At 42.0% G+C, this 21,738-nt stretch overlaps 1 protein-coding gene across 3 annotated transcripts in view; it reads right to left on the minus strand.

Moving 5' to 3' along the window:
* Positions 1–21,738, minus strand: part of LOC144604368 (aromatic-L-amino-acid decarboxylase-like) — a 73,714-nt gene that overhangs the window by 24,355 nt on the left and 27,621 nt on the right. For 2 of the 3 annotated variants that reach the window (XM_078418701.1, XM_078418692.1), the window contains one exon: positions 10,717–10,860. In XM_078418701.1, coding sequence (XP_078274827.1) covers positions 10,717–10,860 — 144 coding nt within the window. Of the gene's footprint in view, positions 1–10,716; positions 10,861–17,689; positions 17,825–21,738 lie in introns of all 3 variants that reach the window. The other variant, XM_078418682.1, reaches the window with a different exon arrangement.

Below are 21,738 nucleotides of genomic sequence, written 5' to 3' on the forward strand. Positions count from 1 at the left end.
TCGGGGCACCTGCCAGCAGTTGAATCTAAGATTATAAGTGATAGGAGCAGAATTTTGGCCAATTAGCCCATCGTCCACTCCACCATGGCTGATCTTTCCCTCTCAACTCCATTCGGCTGCCTTTGCCCCATGACACCCTTACATATCACAAATCTATCAATCTCTGCCTTAAAAATATCCATTGACTTGGCCTCTATGCCTTCTATGGCGAAGAATTCCACAGATTCACCATCATCTGACTCAATAAATTCCTCCTCATCTCCTTCCGAAAGGTACGTCCTTTTATTCTGAGGCTGTGTCCTCTGGTCCTAGACTCTCACACTAGTGGAAACATCCTCTCCACGTCCACTCTATCCAGGCCTTGATGTTAGCAGTCTGAGCCTAAGTGGCAAGAAACTGGGTTTGAATGGCAAATGTCAAAACTACCACTAACATAAATCTTGTCTGCTGCCTGAATACTGCAGATGATGCATTGGCTTAGTTTAGTTATGTTTATTGTCATGTTTACCAATGCTGTGCAATGATTGATTCTGACTATATTGACAGCATTCTGTACAGGATAGGAGTGGCACAGTGGCTCAGCTGGTATAGCTGCTGCCTCACACCGTTAGAAAACTACGTTCGATCTTGACCTCGGGTGCTGTCTGTGTGGAGTTTGCACATTCTTCCTGTGACTCCATGGGTTTCCACCAGGTGCTCTGGTTTCCTTCCCCGTTCCAGAGACACGTAGGTTAATTGGCCTCTGTAAAAACTGTCCTTAATTTAAAGGGAGTAAATCCAAAAGTAGGATAACAGAGAACTAGTGTGAATGGGTGATCGATGATCAATGTGGACACGATGGGCCGAAGGGCCTGTTTCCATGCTGTATCTCTAAACTATACAAAACTAATGCTGTCATCCAGGCTCCTAAATATCTCAGTCAGACTTTAGGGAGCGCCAGATATGCCTTCACCATTTCCACATATTCCTCATCAATCATCTCCTATTAGTTGCCCCATTGTAGCCCTAAGTATATTTTTTCTGTGGCAGAACTATTGTTTGAGACAAAAGTTTTTCGCATGGAATGTTGAGTCTTTGAAACTCTTTTCCTCAAAGGGTGGTGGAAGCAGGGTCGTGAATTGTTTAAATCAAAGATCGATTCTTGATGAACAAGGGGATGAAGCATTACTGTAGGTAGATTGGAGTGTGGAGATCAGATTATAATCAGTTTGGTTATGATTTTATTGGATGGTGGAGCTGCATGGCCTAGAACTCCAATGCATGAAGGTTTTCTTTGTTTTTTTCCCCCCAAAACGTTTACATAGAAAATGTAATGGAAACATTCTTACCTAGAAGAATTTGACTGCCTTCCAATTAGCCACACCTCAATCCAACAGCAGCTCTGACACTAAGTTGTTGCGAGAACTCAACATCCCTGCTGAATCTCCAGAAACTTGAATTAGACTTTTGGATGAGACTTTATAGAGATACAGCGTGGAAACAGACCTTTCGGCCCACCGAGTCCGCATTGTCCAGCGATCACCCCCATACTGCAGCATTATCCTACACACTATGGACAATTTACAATTTTTACCAAAGCCAATTAACCTACAAACCTGCACGTTTTTGGAGTGTGGAAGGAAACCTGAGCACCCGGAGAAAACCCACACGGTCACAGGGTGAACGTACAAGGCCCATACAGACAGCACCCGTAGTCAGGATTTTACAGTTGGCACTGTAAGGCAGCAACTCTACCACTGTGCCACCGTGCTGCCCACAGCCAGTGGACAGCTTCCACAGCCTGCCAATCCAGGTGGTACTGATCTGAGTCAGCAGTGCACCTGGACCTCTGGAGCTGTTCAGCACACATCCACACCCGTTCCTGCATGGTCATCAAGTAAATATTTAAACAAAGTATTTTTCAGGTAATGAAGTGTAGAGTTTGTGTTTCAAGTTAATGCTCCACAGAACACAAGAAGTGTAGGTTTATTCCCATGACTTTCCATACTAAATAACGTAGGCAATGACATGTCATTCACTTCAAAAATGAAGCATGAGGGAACTACAAAAGAGCAACAAGAATTATAAAGCATTTGGTATTTGATAATATTTATGCATTTAAAATGGTGCCAAGGGGAGCATTGGAGTAGAAATAATTATTAATTTTATTGTTATCAATGTGTTTCATGGCAATAATGCATGCCACTTATGCATAATTCCAGCACAATGGTGTGTTGAGAGTCATTGACACTGTCTTCCTCAAAGTGTTGGTGGAAGCAGAGTTATGATGAGCAAAGAGGTGAAAGATTACCGCAGCTGGACCAGAACGTAGAGTTTTGGTTACAATCGGATTAGACTAGCAAATTGTTAAGATAATTAAAGAGTTAAAACTTAAGAAATCATGCAATCTCTGACTACATAAAATATCAACCATTAGAATGAGGCATTGCTTTACCCTATACTTGCATATCTGCATAATTTATGTGCATATGTATGTTAGGAATAGACACAAAATGCTGGAGTAACTCAGCGGGACAGGGAGCATCTCTGGAGAGAAGGAATGGGTGATGTTTCGGGTCGAGACCCTTCTTCAGACAGTATCTATCTTAGGAATATTCATTTAACTCAAACAAACATAGAAATATAGAAAATAGGTGCAGGAGTTGGACATTCGGCCCTTCGAGCCTGCACCGCCATTCAATATGATCATGGCTGATCAACCTAAATTAGTACTCCATTCCTGCTTTCTCTGCAAATCTCTTGATTCCGTTAGCACTTAGAGCTATATCTAACTCTCTCTTGAAAATATCCAGTGAATTGGCCTCCACTGCGTTCTGTGGCAAATAATTCCACAGATTCACAACTCTCTGGGTGAAAAGGTTTTTCCTCTACTCAATCCTAAATGGCCTACCCTTATTCTTAAACTGTGACCCCTGGTTCTGGAGTCCCCCCCCCCCAACATCGGGAACATTTTTCCTGCATCTAATTTGTCCAATTCCTTAAGAATTGTATGTTTCTATAAGATTGCCTCTCATCCTTCTAAATTCCAGTGAATATAAGCCCAGTTGATTCATTCTTTAATCATTTGTCAGTCCCGTCATCCCAGGAATTAACCCGGTGAACCTACGCTGCACTCCCTCAATGGCAATAATGTGCTTTCCCAATTCAGGAGACGAAAATTGTACACAATACTCCAGGTGCAGTCTCACCAGGGCCCTGTTCAACTGCAGTAGGACCTCCTTGCTCCAAAACTCAAATCCTCTCGCAATAAAGGCCAACATGCCATTGGTTTTCTTCACTGCCTGCTGTAGCTGCATGCTTACTTTCAGTGACTGATGTACAAGCACACCCAGGTCTTGTTGCACCTCCCCTTTTCCTAATCTGATATCATTTAGATAAACACAAAATGCTGGAGTAACTCAGCAGGTCAGGCAGCATCTCTGGAGAGAAGGAATGGGTGACGTTTCGGGCCAAGACCCTTTTTCAGACTGATGTCAGGGGAGGGGGCGGGACAAAGATAGAATGTAGTCGGAGACAGTAAAGGGCCTGGCCCACTTAGGCGATTTTAAGGTGACTGCCGGCGACTAGGTTGTCGCCGACAGTTCGCCGTGGTGTCGCGGGCATGATCGTGAGGAGTCTTCCAAAAATCGTAGTGGATCTCAGCGCGTCGCTGAGAAATCATCCAATTTGAATTTTTGTCGGTGACAGTTGGCTTGTCGCCAGGTATCGTTGCTTATTGTGGGCACTGTCTGTCGCCTGCTGTCCCCAGGTTTGCTAGGTTCTCTTAGATGCATTTAGAAGCACGTAATATTAAAATAAGTAAAGTAATTTCAAAATACCATAAAATGCTTGTGTTTAACCAATTTATTTACCGTCAGGGCATTTGACAGGTAGATTGGAGGCGACAGTTTGACGGTCAGGTAAGCGTGGGAATTTCACGATGTTTATGGCCATCAGCCATCACATTTAAAGTGGGCTCCAAACCCAGATATTCAACCCAGGATCCAGATATGCATCTCTCTTAGATTTTCAAAGAATGCCCACACACTATTCACAAATATCCACTTAACCACTTTTAAAATTATTATTTTTTAATACAACTATTAGTAAACTGGAATTAAATCCAGTTTATTCCTTGTTACAGTGAAGCTTGGTTTTTAAGTAACCCATACAAGGTGTTATAAGTTCAAAACTCTCAAGTACTTACCGACTTGTCAGTGATTTCAATGAAAATCAGGACACCGGAGAAGCATTGACAGCGTGGGAATTTTCGCTATGTTTCCAAAGACGGTGTAATCTCGACCTGACTCGGCATTGTCGTCGGGTAAAAGAAAATTTTGGCGATCTGCTACGACTTTGACAGTCGCCGGCAGATGCCAAAAAATCGCCTAAGTGGGACAGGCCCTCAAGACTAGTGGGAGAACTGGGAAAGGGGAGGGGATGGAGAGAGAGGGAAAGCAAAGGCTATCTGAAGTTAGAGAAGTCAATGTCAATACTGCTGGGGTGTAAACTACCCAAGGAAAATATGAGGTTCTGTTCCTCCAATTTGCGCTGGGCCTCACTCTGACAATGGAGGAGGCCCAGAACAGAAAGACAAAGTTGTTGAGGGTAAGGACCAGCTCTGCTAGGTGGTGGAGGGTATTGGTAGATGGAAATTGGCTGGTTCTGCAGTTGAGGAAGTGGAGGGCTTTAATACCCTCCTGGTGGGGGCTGGAGGTGTAGAGTGACTGGACATCCATAGTAAAGATGAGGGAGTGGGGGCCTGGAAAACGGAAGTGATTGAGGAGACAAAGAGCGTGTGAGGTGTCTTGGACATAGGTAGGGAGGGATTGGACCAGGGGGGATAGGATGGAATCGAGGTATGTGGAAATTAATTTGGTGGGACATGAGCAAGCAGAAACAATGGATCTGCCAGAACAGTACTGTTTGTGGATTTTGGGGAGAAGATAAAATCGGACCGTGCGGGGCTGGGGAACGATAAGGTTGGAGGCTTTAGAGGGCAGACAGCCGGACGTAATGAAATCAGTAATGGCGTTTGAGATTAAGGCCTGGTGCTCGTCTGTGGGGTCATGGTCAAGGATAACATAGAAAATAGGTGCAGGAGGAGGCCATTTGGCCCTTCAAGCCAGCACCCCCATTCATTGTGATCATGACTGATCATCCACAATCAGTAACCCGTGCCTGCCTTCTCCCTATATCCCTTGATTCCGCTAGCCCCTAGAGCTCTATCTAACTCTCTTTTAAATTCATCCAGTGAATTGGCCTCTACTGCCTTCTGTGGCAGAGAATTCCAACTCTCTGGGTGAAAAAGATTTTTCTCATCTCAGTTTTAAATGGCCTCCATTTTATTCTTAGACTGTGTCCCCTGGTTCTGGACTCCCCAACATTGGGGAAAAAATTCCTGCATCAAGCTTGTCCAATCCTTTTATAATTTTATATGTTTCAATAAGATCTTCTCTCCCTTCTAAATTCCAGTAAATGCAAGCCCAGTCTTTCCAATCTTTCCTCAAATAACAGTCCCGCCATCCTGGGGATTAACCTCGTGAACCTACGCTGCACTGCCTCAATAGCAAGGATGTCCTTCCTCAAATTAGGAGACCAAAACTACACACAATACTCCAGATGTGGTCTCACCAGGGCCCTGTACAACTGCAGAAGGACCTCTTTACTCGGATACTCAGGAGGAGGTGTCTGCGAGCTGTCGCCTGACCTCAGTCCGGTAGAGGTCAATGCCCCAGACTACCACGGCCCCTCCCTTATCATTTAGATAATGTGTGGGAAGGAACTGCTGATGCTGGTTTAAACTGAAGATAGACATAAAAAGCTGGAATAGCTCAGCGGGACAGGCAGCATCTCTAGAGAGAAGGAATGGATGACATTTCGGGTCGAGACCCTTCTTCAGACTGGTTAGGGATAAGGGAAATGGGAGATATAGGCGATGATGTAGAGAGATAAAGAACAATGAATAAAAGATATGCAAAAGTAATGCTGATAAAGGAAACAGGCCATTGTTTGCTGTTGGATGAAAACGAGAAGCAGGTGCGAATTGGATAGGGGAGGGATAGAGAGAGAGGGAATGCCGGGGCTACCTAAAGTTAGAGAAATCAATATTCACCCCATTGGGCTGTAAGCTGCCCAAGCGAAATATGAGATGCGGTTACTCCAATTTGCGTTTAGCCTCATTGTGACAATGGAGGAGACCGAGGACAAAAAGGTCTGCATGGGAATTTGGAAGGAGAGTTGAAGTGCTTAGCAACCGGAATTCAGATAATAATCTGCCTTCTTGTTCTTGCCACCAAAGTGGATAAACTCACATTTATCCACATTATACTGCATCTGCCGTGCTTCTGCCCACTCACTCACCCAACCTATCCAAGTTGGGAAAACAGATTCTGACTATCTACCCTTTGCGTCTCATAATTCTATATATTTCCCTCAGCCTCCAATGCTCCAGAGATAACAATTCAAGTTTATCTAACCTCTCCTTAAAGTTAATACCTTCCCATCCAGGCAGCATTCTGACATTCATATGTATGTTATATCTAATTAATAGCCCAGAAGCTATGCAGTCACATGAAGGTTGAGTACATGAAAATCCATGTTATGGCATTTTCCAGGCAACAAAATAACTGGTTTACATGGCGCCATTTACACAAAATATCCAGGGGCATGTCATGAGAACATTGTCCAGGCAAGCAGGAGTCAAGATGGTCAAGAGTGTTAAATTGTCACATGCACTGGGAATGAAACTATGAAATTCTTACTGCAGTGACATAATTATGTCTAGTTGCAACACAGAATGAACGAGGGTTCCAGCAGCAGATTAGCTGAGCCACATGGAGTCTGTTGACTGTTTTAGACAATAGACAATAGGTGCAGGAGTAGGCCATTCGGCCCCTCGAGCCAGCACCACCATTCAATGTGATCATGGCTGATCATTCTCAATCAGTACCCCGTTCCTGCCTTCTCCCCGTACCTCCTGACTCCACTATCCTTAAGAGCTCTATCTAGCTCTCTCTTGAATGCATTCAGAGAATTGGCCTCCACTGCCTTCTGAGACAGAGAATTCCACAAATTCACAACTCTCTGACTAAGATATTGGTGAGGTGACATTTAGAGTATTGTATTCAGTTCTAGGCACCATGTTACAGGAGAGATGTTGTCAAGCTGGAAAGGGTACAGAGAAGATTTACGAGGATGTTGCCAGGACTTGAGGGTCTGAGCTATAGGGAGAGGTTCAGTAGGCTGGAATTCTATTGCTTGGAGTGCAGGAGGATGAGGGATGACTGAAAAACTTTTTCCTCATCTCTGTTCTAAATGGCCTACCCCTTATTCTTAAACTGTGGCCCCTGGTTTTAGACTCCCCCAACATTGGGAACATGTTTCCTGCCTCTAACGTGTCCAACCCCTTAATAATCATATGTTTCAATAAGATCCCCTCTCATCCTTCTGAATTCCAGTGTATACAAGCCTAGTCACTCCAGTCTTTCAACATACGACAGTCCCGCCATTTCGGGAATTAACCCAGTAAACCTACGCTGCACGCTCTCAATAGCAAGAATATCCTTCCTCAAATCTGGAGACCAAAACTGCACAGAGTACTCCAGGTGCGGTCTCACTAGGGCCCTGTACAACTGCAGAAGGACCTCTTTGCTCCTATACTCAACTCCTCTTGTTATGAAGGCCAACATTCCATTGGCTTTCTTCACTGCCTGCTGTACCTGCATGCTTCCTTTCAGTGACTGATGCACTAGGTCACCCAGATCTCGTTGTACGTCCCCTTTTCCTAACTTGACACCATTCAGATAATAATCTGCCTTCCTATTCATACTACCAAAGTGGATAACCTCACACTTATCCACATTAAACAGCATCTGCCATGCATCCGCCCACTCACACAACCTGTCCAACTCACCCTGCAATCTCATAGCATCTTCCTCACAGTTCACACTACCACCCAGTTTTGTGTCATCTGCAAATTTGCTAATGGTACTTTTAATCCCTTCATCCAAGTCATTAATGTATATTATAAATACCTGCGGTCCCAGCACCGAGCCTTGCGGTACCCCACTAGTTACTGCCTGCCATTCTGAAAGGGACCCATTTATCCCCACTCTTTGCTTTCTGTCTGTCAACCAATTTTCTATCCATGTCAGTACCCTACCCCCAATACCATGTGCTCTAATTTTGCCAACTAATCTCCTATGTGGGACCTTGTCGAAGGCTTTCTGAAAGTCGAGGTACATCACATCCACCGGCTCTCCCCTGTCAATTTTCCTATTTACATCCTCAAAAAATTCTAGAAGATTAGTCAAGCATGATTTCCCCTTCGTAAATCCATGCTGACTCAGAACGATCCTGTTACTGCTATCCAAATGCTCCGCAATTTCGTCTTTTATAATTGACTCCAGCATCTTCCCCACCACTGATGTCAGACTAACTGGTCTATAATTTCCTGTTTTCTCTCTCTCCCTCCTTTCTTAAAAAGTGGGATAACATTAGCTACCCTTCAATCCACAGGAACTGATCCTGAATCTATAGAATATTGGAAAATGATCTCCAATGCGTCCACAATTTCTAGAGCCACTTCCTTAAGTACCCTGGGATGCAGACCATCAGGCCCTGGGGATTTATCAGCTTTCAGTCCCATCAGTCTACTCAACACAATTTCCTGCCTAATGTGAATTTCCTTCAGTTCCTCCGTCACCCTAGGATCTCTGGCCACTGGAACATCTGGGAGATTGTTTGTATCTTCCTTAGTGAAGACAGATCCAAAGTACTGGTTCAACTCGTCTGCCATTTCCTTGTTCCCCATAATAAATTCACCTGCTTCTGTCTTCAAGGGACCCACATTTGCCTTGACTATTTTTTTCCTCTTCACGTAGCTTTTACTATCCTCCTTTATATTATTGGCTAGCTTACCTTCGAACCTCATCTTTTCTCCCCATATTGCCTTTTTAGTTAGGATTGGGATAAAAAATTATTAACAAAGAAATCAAGGATACAAAGCAGTGGATCCCAAATCATATTTACATTTATGGGCAATCTGCTCTTAATAATAATAATAATGCATTACATTTATATAGCGCTTTTCAAACACTCAAAGACGCTTGACAGGGATTACTAGAACATAGAGAAGAAAATAAATAGATAAATAAGTAAACGAACAGAAAAAGGAGACAGAAGGTGAGGTGACGGTCAGTGGTTGAAGGCAGTGCTGAACAGGTGAGACTTCAGTGATGTTTTGAATGTGGTGAGTGAGGAGGAGTCTCTGACGGTTTGGGGTAGTGAGTTCCAGAGGGTGGGAGCAGCGATGGAGTAATTAATTAGTGCTCTTGGGTAATTAATATGCACTCACAGCTTTAGGAGCCATGCAGATATAATTTAGGTCTGGAATTATAAGAATATTTTCAATTGTTTCTTGATGCTTATCAATTGTCACTTGGATTTTAAAGGATGAATACAAAGACAGATCATCAGCTGACCTTAATACTGCTTATCTATATTGCTTGGATTGCTTGCGGTTTTCCAGGTTTGGAAAGCTAATTGCATCTAAAACATCTCCACTCCAAGCAACTACATTTATTGATGCATTATTACATTTACTTTATTGAATGCAACTGTTCAGAAACATATTATACCCCAGGGCTAAGGAAAACTGAAGTATAATAAGATTAAGATTAGTTGTTGTGGCCATGTGTTAGTTGTGCAAACAGGATAGGAATCTCTGCAGGCTCAATTAGTTTAAACAAATAACACCAAATGTTCCAACCAAGCTTAATTTTTTGGCAAAGATTTTTAGAAATAACAAATTCAGACTGCCAGAACTATTCTAGAGCTATCTGCCTGACTTTCGGGTCCTTAGATTTGTTATACTAATACTTTTAATTGTTGGAATTAATGTATTGAAAATGGTCATCCTGCCTCGAGGCAGAATACAATTTGCGCCCTACTACATTTACAACAAACGGATATAATGCAATAATATAATGCAAAACTAAAAGATAAGCTGCAGCTTATCTTTTAGTTTCATTTCACAACAAAGAAAGGGTGAACATTAATGCACGATCCAGTGATAATGGGTGATTGTGGTAAAGGAACAGAGTTACCTTTCTGAAATGTTGCAGGTAGCAAGAAGATAAAGTTGAAACTGGTCTTTATCAGCATCACATAAATTGATGTCTATTCAAATAAGGCAGGAATACTGATTCTGCAATTTGCAGAGGTAGAGAAAGAGCAAAAGAATAGTAACATAGATTGCTCCCTGAGAATTCAGCATGGACTCGGTGGACTGAATAGCCTCCTTCTGCTTAGTAACAATCCTATGATTCCATTCTGTTGCAATGTTTTACGCAGTATTTCACTTTGATGAGAATCACGATTGACATTTTACAGTTGAACTAATCCAGTTACTACGTCACCAGATGTACAGCTGTAAAAAAAATGATGCATGAAGGGCACTAACATTTGTGGTTTGTAAGGCACAAATCCATGCTTAGAAATCAGGACTGATGACAAAAGTCTGCTTCCAAATACCCAGAAGGTGCAGCAGTCAAGTGACTCACCTCACAAAGCTCGCCTTTATTATCACAGAATGTGAGGATGTATCTTTTCCAAAGGCGATTTAAAAATGCAGACAATGTATGGTTTGAGCCAAAAAGGCAGAAAATTATAAAAATAAATAACGTGTATTATAAATATAATCTCCAACCAAAGACGATGGAAATATTCACTTACAAAGAAAGGGATGAGACCCAAAGCTTTATCTTCTTCCAGAGCTTGTTTCAATGTCTCCCCACGAAGACTGAATTTGTCATCAGAGGACAGTTTTCTCATTTTGATCCCTCCAATCAATCCTGCTCGTTCAACAGAAGAGTGAGACTGGAAGAAAAAAAGGGTTATTTAAAAATTGGGCCTGATCAGCCAAGAAAAAAAAAATTGCAATATTAAACTACCTAAGGAGAATCAAATGTACTGCAAAATGTAAACGATTTTTGGAAGTTTCTTTCTTCCTGAGAGCAATGAACTGTGACTTTGTGGTTCACCTGAGCCTTTTAGACCCTAATCCAAATTAACATTCCAGCAAGAGCTCAGACAACATGAGCTCAGCAATGTCAGCACCTGTATTATATTTAGAAAGGATTGTTCAATGTTAAGCCAAGAAAATAAACTGATGAGTAAGGGTATCAAGGGTTGTGGGGAGAAGGCAGGAGAATGGGGTTGAGAGGGAAAGATAGATCAGCCATGATTGAATGGCGGAGTAGACTCAATGGGCTAAATGGCCTAATTCTGCTCCTATGACCTATGACCAATGAACTCTAGCAAGTTTTTTCAAGGCTATTGGTATTGGTTTATTATTGACGCGCACACTGAGAAACAGCAAAATACTGTTCTGCGTGTTATTCAGCCAAGTCATTCCATACATGGACAGTACAAAAGAGAAAACAGCATAGATTTTTTTTTGTCATAGCTCAGAGAAAGTGAAGGTAAAAATAAAGTGCAAGGGCTGCGAATTAGTAAATTGGAAAATCACAAATTTATCCCTAGCATATGTGAGGCACATTCAAGTGTCTGATAATGGCACAGAAGAAGCTGGTCTTGAATTGCGTGGTACGTGTTGTCAGGGTCTTATATCTTCTACCTGACGGGAGTGGGGAAAGAAAGACTTGCCAGGGTGGGAGGGAGACATAGTGAAGATACATACAAAGCTATCTTCGGTTTAAACCAGCATCCACAGTTCCTTCCTCCACAGGGAGACTTACTGGTTTACCTGATGACTGGAATTTGTTTACAACTCCTTGCAATTTCTTACCATCTTGAGCAGAGAATTCCCACACCAAGATGTGATACATTCAGATCGAATGATTTCCACGGTGCATCTATAGTTGTTGACACGATTCATTGTAGACATGCCAAATGTCCTTAGTCTTCTGAAGAGGCCGATGAGTTGGTGTACTGGCTATAGCTTAGATGTGGTTGAACCAGTTAAATTGTTGGTGATATTTACACACCAAAACGTGAAGCTCTGGACCATCACCACTCTGGCAGCATTGATGCTGACGAGGGCATGTGTGCTGCATCCCACTTCCCAAAGTGGATGGGCAGTCTGAAGGAGGGTTCCCACCCAAAATGTCACCTATTCTTTTTCTCCAGAGATGCTGGCTGACCCGCTGAGTTACTCCAAAAACAATCCAGTGATGATGGGAGCATAAAGATTCTAGCAAATTTTCCTTGGCAAATGTAAAGGATATTCGTTATGACATTTGAGGTTTACAACAGACTTGTAAAATGTGGAAATTACCAAACAGTAGTATGGGTTCGGGGAGGGAGTTGAGGTAAGGTGAAAAATAATAGCAAGGAGTGTGGTTGCATTGGTGGGAGGTGGACGTGACATTGGTCGTGTGGATCCCATTTACTGGTCAAGACTTAACATGGCTGTGGAAGCCAACACACACAACGCGAGTTGTTATATCTGTGCACATGGAGAGGCAATGCAATGCCAAGGATGCTATTTGGTAAATCAGACAAAAATAATTTAAACGATACCCACAGAAAAGAAACATTAACACAGTTTCACTTTCCACAGATATTGCCTGACCTGCTGAGTATTTCCAGCACTTTTTATTTTGAAATTTCTGACCTTGCATACTTTTTTGATTTCCATTCCCACAGGAATTAAGGGTACTGTTCCTTGGAAGCTAAACCACAGCCTCATCCCTAAACTGGCTTCAGGATAATGATGACATTTCAGAAGTCACAATGCAATTCTTTGTTTTGCCCACCCAATGTATGCAGAGTCACCACATAAAGGGTGGCAACAAAAGTTACAAAGTATCCCACGCCAGGTCCTCCTTTGTTCTCCTCTCCCCTCCAACCCCCCCCCCCCCCCCCCACCCCACCACCAAGTGGTTCTCCCACCTCATGTCCTCCTTTCTCAGTACATCTGGCTGAATTGGACAAAGCAGCACCAGATTGTGTTATTCTGCACTGTCAATGCCCTGCGTCACCAGCTAACCCTGATGACTCCATTCTGGCAAGTACCAGAGCTGCGTCCCAAGTAGGTTCTTGATTTCTTTTAATCCCTTTTGCCTCTGAAATCAAAACATATCATTTTCAAATGAATAGGCCTAATTTGTTGATGCATTTGGGGTCTAATATGGTTTAAAATATGAAAGCACATTTACATATACATGAGCTCTTGCACACAATCAGTATTGTATCACTGAAGTGAGCCATGCACATTGTTCAACACTTATGATTCGCATAAAAAAGCAACCTTTGATTCTGTTCTTAGCTCCGAGTCTGCTGATGTTTTATGTTTGAATGTGAATATCATTGATCATTTTTTCATCAATAAACCTCAGTTCTAATTACCATCAGTACAAGGAAATTGATATTTCTAAACAAGGCTTTAACTTAAACAAATAACCTAATGATTCTTTTTTAAATGAACTATCCTGACATTGCAAGCTGTTATTACTCTAACAGGAGGTACAGTCCACCATTTATCGCTATGAATAATCTGACCACTGCTACTCATTCACCCTATCTCTGACCATAACTGCACAATTAGTAGATTCAAACTGAGCTCTTCTGTAATTGTCAAGATTAGTTTACTCTATCAGTAGGCTATTATACCAAAATATAATTTCTTTGAATTGTAATGTTATTGGCTATAATTCACTATTACAGACCATCTTTCAAATTATCATAAATTTAAAACATTGTTACAATGGGCAGCTGGAGAAATTATGTCTGCATTCTAAGACGCAGATATTATACAACAAGCAATCTGGTGAACTAAGAACAAACCATGGATCATGCATTGCTTCCGTCTCTAGAGCTGGACATATTCACTAAATCAAATAAGAAAGGTCACTTGTGCCTCAAGGCACATCCTCAAACAGAAGGAAAGTACTCTGACCTGCAACGCTTGTCGAAATGTTGTCTTTTAAATTTTCATCTGCCAGTCAGCAGCAGTTATACTTCACCGCTCAATTTAATGTAATTAGCACACAAAAGATTCTAGAGTTAAATGAATTAAATGAGCACTCTGAAGCATGCTCATCAAACAAATTATAACCAAGTATTAATTGACCTTTGTCTTTACCTACACATTTAGCATTTAAGATGTTGATTGGAGATTAGTATTAAAACAACCTTACATTTTGTTGCAAAGAAAATCTCTATGAAATCTGAAAATGAGAAATGTAAAACCCATTTTCAATCTCTACTTTTTTCAAAGAATTATGTTAGGAGAATTTACACACAAAATCAATAAATTATATGAAACAGATGGGTTTGTGTACTTTAACTAAACAGTGTATTGCTGATTAGATGATGGTTAGTTAGATTGAATCAGTTAAAAATGAATCAGAGTTTTTAAAGCAGCAACATCATTGAATCCCATTGTTTACTGATAAACATCAAATTTGTGCCCTTCACCAAGAAGTCCGATGCTCCTTAATATTTTCTGAGAAGCCCTGTTTTTTAAGCCCTCTCTTTGTGACATTATCCAATATGAAATGACAAACAGGTCGAAGATTCATTGTGACCAAAAAAAACATTGTTTCATGTGGTTGAGGAACAGGTCGCTAAATCGTTTCAAATTGGCAGGCAGTGTACAGCTATCCAGAAATGTATGCAAGTTTCAAAATGGCAGGCAGTGTACGGCGGTCCAGAAATGTATGCAAGTTTCAAAATGGCAGGCAGTGTACGGCGGTCCAGAAATGTATGCAAGTTTCAAAATGGCAGGCAGTGTACGGCGGTCCAGAAATGTATGCAAGTTTCAAAATGGCAGGCAGTGTACGGCGGTCCAGAAATGTATGCAAGTTTCAAAATGGCAGGCAGTGTACGGCGGTCCAGAAATGTATGCAAGTTTCCTTCCTATATTGAGAGCTTGACGGTCACTAAGAGTTGCAGTGAATGTGAAGGCCATGGAACTCCTGTCATAGTATATTAGGCTTGGTTTGCTGAATGCTCATTTTCTGCCCTGTCCTGCAACCATTGATAGCACAAACCAGAAACACAAAGTTTCTCTTATCAAGGCATCTCACCTTTGTTGGAAATCATAGAAGGTGGTCTTTTTTATTTTCCAATCTGTTCCCTGAAGGGCAAGGTTAGCCAATGTTTGTGAATGTATGAAGGCAAAAAATTATAATGGTGTATCTGAAGGACATGAAAGGAAACCTCAAGCAATAAAAACAATGAGCAATTATAAAAGATACACAGAGCAGATTTTAATAAAAATTAAAAAATTAACCTAGTTGAATATTTTGTAATAGAGTCACATCCAGCACACGGAAGCAGGCCCTTTGGACCTACTTGTTCATGCCAACCAATCAAGCAGCAGTACTGTTCAGACCGGGGGGTTGGGTGTGGAAGATGGAAATCAGCAGTGCCGACAGTGCTTCTGGTACAGTAAAGACGATCAATAATTTGATTAGTATTTTACATACTGTCAGAGATCTGGGTTTGCCACCATATTTTCCTGACAACCATGTGCACCAGCTGCCCTCAGGACAAGGTTCTCCGGGGGCAGTAAAGAGGACCAGCAATTTGGTTAGTATTTACATAGAAACATAAAAAATAGATGCAGGAGGAGGCCATTTGGCCCTTCGAGCCAGCACCGCCATTCATTGTGATCATGGCTGATCATCAACAATCAGTAACCCGTGCCTGCCTTCTCCCCATATCCCTTGATTCCGCTAGCCCCTAGATCTCTATCTAACTCTCTTTCAAATTCACACTGAATTGGCCTCTACTGCCCTCTGTGGCAGAGAATTCCACAAATTCACAACTCTCTGGGTGAAAAAGTTTTTTCTCATCTCAAATGGGTTTATGACAACCATTTCCTGACAGCCATGTGCAACATGTGTCCTCTGTATGCAAAAATAGTATTTCACTGTACCTTGGTACACATGATAATAAAGAACCCATTGAACCATTTTTCATTCTTGATTATGGCTTATCACTGTCATGTCCAGGTCTCCCAACACCTTCTGATAAAGCATCTGATATTCTACTTGGGTAGCTTACAACCTAATTGTATGAACATTTGAATTCTCCCCCTTCCCTGTGTCTCACCCAGATGCACACCCATTCCTCCCACTATCCAGCCCCCCTCCCCCACCCCCTTTCATCTACCACCAATATCCATTCCTCTGGTTTCATATTTCACTCCTCTTCTCTTTTCCTACATCCTTTTGTCTTCTTTTCATCTCTAGCCTTAATCCACCTAGCCCCCCCCCCCTCCCCATCTATTACTTGCCAGCTTTCTCCCGCTCTCATCCCTTTTCCCGGTTTCTCCCCTACTACATTTAGCCTGAAGATGGGTCCCAACCTGAAACCTCACCTATCCATGTCCTCCAGAGATGCTGCCTGGCTATACTACTCCAGCACGTTGTTTTAAAAAAATCAGCATATCAGCATCTACAGTTCCTTCCAAGTTTCCAGTGCACTCCTTAGGCGTTGGAGTGTTTAATCTTTGTCCAAGCTTAACTTGTGTATCTCCACGTCCATTATAAGATCAATGAGCATGGAAGAAAATCTATCATATGTCATTTTGACATTATGTAGAATGGTTAGAATGGTTTCATTTCCCACTCCTCATTCCAGAGGCTATTCTGGAATCTGGAGTTTCCAACTTGGAATTTACAATGAAAGTCAGCAGTGTGCAGCCCCAATTTCCCATCCCTTTCAATGAATTAGAAATCTGGATACACTGCTCAGAATTTCCTTCCCATTTTCTTCTTATTTTGTGCAATGTGCAATTCTATTTGAACTTCCTCAGAAGCAAACAGATATTTATTGAGATTCAGTTTGAGTTAGTTTTATTGTCATGTGTACAGTGAAATATTCATGTGTACAGTGAAAGGTACAGTGAAAGGTACAGTGAAAGATTCTTTCTCCAAGTCTGATGAGCCATTTCAGATTAACTGACCTGTTGATTGTGTGGTCAGTTTGGTCTCAGAACAACATTTTTATCTGGGCTTAGTCTGATTGTAAGACTATTTTGTCCAATTCCATGAATACAGTAGAAAATTCCAAAGATGCTTCTGCACGACACCAACATGTACAAGAATGTAAAAGCCAGGACCCTACCTCCCACCACCTTCTTCTCCCTTCAAGACTGTCTGAAATGGTTAAAAATAGCCGAATCCGCACCAAACTGGATTTCTGCCATGTTTCCCAACCATGTTTGTGAAGATGCTGCCATTTCCATGATGAAATCAGCAAAAATGTCCAAATTAACATAATCCATATCCTGACATTTCTTGAAACAGGCCTTCATTTTAAATCTTAGATCCTCTTAAACAGACATATTTTGCCTCCTTCTACAGAACAATTGAGGCTGCATCAGTTTCCCCGAAGAACACAATGAAAATGATTACAGAAAATAAAGAGTTTTTGATACTCTATATTTTGAGTTGTTAAGCCAAGTCAAGTTTATTTGTCACATACACATAAACGATGTGCAATGAAATGAAAGTGGCAATGCCTGCGGATTGTGCAAAAAAAAGAATTACAGTTACAGCATATAAATTAAAGTTAATACAGAAAATTTAGTCCCTGGAGTTATAATAGTTAACAGTCCAGCTATATTTCACCATTCAAACATTCTCAATATTGTAGATTTCTAAAGACCTTACAAGTAGCCTGACGTCGCTGTTTCACATTCGATTGGATTAAAAGACAGGGCAGTGCTCACCTGATCTGACGTGTAGGCTACCAGTTTAGACATGATTATGCTTTCTTCAACATCAGGGCTGGTTGCTTGAATTTGGATAACTACCTTCCTTCTTGCTGATAGAAGTGCCACCAGAGTACTTTCGCTGGCTGTACCCTAAATAAGTTAAATCATCATTTTTAAAAGTTCACTGTTGTAATTTTACAAAATTAAAAAGAGTGAGTAAGCTTAATTGAAACAAAAATGCAGAAAGTACTTATTGAGTGATGCAAACTATCTGATGTGAGAAATAGAGTCAATGCTTCAAATCAATTACTTTTCACCAGAATTCATCAACCATAAATATAATCTCAGTTTCTCCCTCCTAAAATGTTGCCCAATCTGTCAAGTATTTACAGCATCTGCCAATTCATCAAAAGACCAAAATACTTTTTTTTGCTTTTGAATTATTGATCATTAGACACATTTCAAGTGGAGTTCGATACATTTTTGAAAGTTCAGGGGTTTGAGGATGCAGGTGAAACTCTGGGATCTGACCAGTGGCAAACCACAACAATTACTAGACCATAGAAATTGCCCCCAATCATCTTAATCTGTGCAGGAGAATTATTATTTTTAGTACTGTTCTTTTGGGCACTCTCTTGGTCACATAACGTTTCCAAGAGCAGTCCGTAACCCAACGTTTCCGTAAATCAGAAACTCTGTTGGCTGAGATTACAAAAGTTGTACTGGTAATTAGCTCAGATTAGTGCAGATCTTACATAAAATTAATTAATGTAGATCTGCATTACAGATTCAAAACATGCCGATCCATTGGTCACAGGATTATAGAGTTTCAACCTGTCTTGTGATCTGGCACAGAAGGGGAGTTGAGTTCAGCACATGTCAACCATGATCATATGGAATTGCGGGCCCGGCTTGAGACACCAGGCGACCTGCTCTTGCTCCAAATTCCTTCTGTTCTTGTGTACAATAGAGGTTCTGTGTACAGAAATATGATGAATTCCTTTCTTTGCAATCGCCTCAAAATTGTTAAATCGGGAGTTTTGTGGAATTAAGCCAAATTGCCCAACACCATCCAGGGGTCTTCATAATGCTCAGGCTTCTGCATCTTGGGCAGCACAGTGAGCAGTCGAGTTGCTGCCTTACAGCGACAGAGATCCGCGTTCAATCCTGACTATGGGTGCTATCCATATGGTTTGCATGTTCTCTATGTTACCGCTTTATTTTTCTGGGTGCTCCAGTTTCCTCCCACATTCCACAGACGTGCAGGTTTGTAGGTTAATTGGCTTCTGTAAATTGTCCCTAGTGTGTTGGATAGAATTAACATATGGGTGATTGCTGGTTGGCGTGGACTCGGTGAGCCGAAGGGCCTGTTTCCACGCTGTATATTTTCATTCAAATCAATTCAAATTTAACACCTGATATATGAGGGAAGAAATTTCAGGACCACACTGCCAGAACTTTACCATTCATGATCAACCACTGCAAAATTTTGTCTAAAAGGAGGCTTTTCTGAATCATGTCTGTGTGTGGTGAGAAACTCACTGTCCATTAACAGTTGCAATTTCTTCACTCTTTCTAACATAGTGACTTGTTTCCTAATTGTATATCAAAGAGCACAGGGAGGCGATGCTGGAGGCTCTGGCAGGCTTAAAAGTGGATAAGTCTCCGGGCCCTGACGAGATGTATCCCAGGATGCTGAGTGAGGCAAGGGAGGAGATTGCGGGGGCTCTGGCACAAATTTTCAGAGCCTCTCTTGCAACAGGGGATGTACCGGAGGACTGGAGGATAGCTAATGTGGTGCCATTATTTAAAAAGGGCAGTAGGGATAAACCTGGGAACTACAGGCCGGTGAATCTGACATCGGTGGTGGGGAAGCTGCTAGAAAAGATTCTGAGGGACAGAATCAGTCTTCACTTGGAGGATCGAGGGTTAATTAAGGATAGTCAACATGGCTTTGTTAAGGGAAGGTCGTGTCTGACTAACTTGATTGAATTTTTTGAAGGGGTGACCAAGGAGGTAGATGGGGGTAGTGCAGTGGATGTGGTATACATGGATTTCAGTAAGGCTTTTGACAAGGTCCCACACAGGAGATTAGTCAAGAAGGTAAGAGCCCATGGGATCCAGGGCGCCTTGGCAAAATGGATAAAAAACTGGCTTAGTGACAGAAAGCAGAGGGTGATGGTAGAAGGGTGCTTCGGTTATTGGAGGCCGGTGTCCAGTGGGGTGCCGCAGGGATCGGTGTTGGGTCCCTTACTGTTTGTAATCTACATAAATGATCTGGATGTCAACGTACAGGGCATGATCAGCAAGTTTGCAGATGACACAAAGGTAGGGGGGGAGTGGTGAATAGCGAGGAAGGGATCTGCAAGCTGCAGGAAGATATAGATGAGATGGTCAGATGGGCAGAGCAGTGGCAGATGGAATTTAATCCTGAAAAGTGCGAGGTGATGCACTTTGGCAGAAATAACTTGGAGAGGGAGTACACCATGAATGGAAGGACCCTAAGGAAGACAGGGGTACAGAGGGACCTTGGAGTACAGGTACACAAGTCCTTGAAGGCAGCAGGACAGGTGGACAGGGTGGTCAAAAAGGCATATGGGTTACTGGCCTTCATTAGCCGGGACATCGAATATAAAAGTAGGGGGGTAATGATGGAATTGTACAGAACATTGGTGAGGCCACAGCTGGAGTATTGTGTACAGTTCTGGTCACCACATTATAGAAAGGATGTGATAGCTTTGGAGAGGGTGCAGAGGAGATTCACCAGGATGCTGCCAGGGATGAAGGGCCTCGGCTATGAGGAGAGACTGAGCAGACTGGGGTTGTTTTCCCTGGAGCAGAGAAGGCTGAGAGGGGACATGATCGAGGTGTACAAGATCATGAGGGGCATAGATAAGGTAGATGGCGGGGAACTTCTTCCACTGGTGGAAGGTTCAACAACTAGGGGACATAGATACAGGGTAAGGGGAGGGAGGTTTCGGGGGGATGTGAGAAATAACCTTTTCACCCAGAGGGTGGTTGGAGTCTGGAACTCACTGCCTGGGGTGGTGGTGGAGGCGGGAACACTCACAACGTTTAAGAGGCATTTGGATGGGCACTTGAAATGCTACAACATTCAGGGCTACGGTCCAAATGCGGGAAAATGGGATTAAAATTAGACTATGTTTGGTAACGGGCGACGCGGACACGATGGGCCGAAGGGCCTCTTTCTGTGCTGTAGGACTCTATGACTCTATGAGCACGCTGCTTTCCACACCAATTCTAGGAGGAAACTCATACTAAGTTGCTAAGATACGTTATTTCTCCGCTGTCGGCATAGTATGGACAATTGTTGCTATGGTGAGATAAACAGAGAAGAAACACGGTCAAAATGACGCACATTCTCCCACATAAAAAATCGATAGATGTGTTCTTTTTCCATCTTCTACCTTTTTCTAATGCCTGCTGAAATGTATCTGTAATCTGCTCACTGCCAGGTGGCAATCACAATAGATGACAAAATTGCATTCAGACACACGCTTTGCCAACATCAAAATTATATTTTGAAACAAAAGTGGATTTATGCTGCCTGCTATTATGCTGTCACTATTTCCTCCCTCACAGGAAATCATTGTCAGGAGCAGCTTCACAGATTCCAATTAAGTGGAAAGGTTTCTTTCTATCACAAACAATTAATAATTCTGTGCAAGCTGAAATTTCAAGTAACCACAGGCTTCTTGGAAAGAGAGTGACATTTGCAAATGATAAGCATCAAATAATGGAACGGATGCTCTGCTCGCTGTGATATTTGAGCTATTTTTTAATCAAAATAAAGATCACTACTCATGAGCGGTTATTGCTTTCACTGCCTGAAAGAAGTGTCTATCTTCAACACAATCAATATTATTACCAACACAATCCAAGTTTACTTCAACCAAGGAAATTACAACCAACCCTTGAATACATACAAAAAGAGACACCTGGAATTTTCTACATTAATTTATCTGCAAGTCAAGCAGATAGTAGAGGATGAATCCGTTTGAACCCAACTACCATATCCTCACCTAGACTATTCTTCTTCACGA

The sequence above is a fragment of the Rhinoraja longicauda genome, chromosome 2 (assembly GCF_053455715.1).
Source record: "Rhinoraja longicauda isolate Sanriku21f chromosome 2, sRhiLon1.1, whole genome shotgun sequence".
NCBI classification, from domain to species: Eukaryota; Metazoa; Chordata; class Chondrichthyes; order Rajiformes; family Arhynchobatidae; genus Rhinoraja; species Rhinoraja longicauda.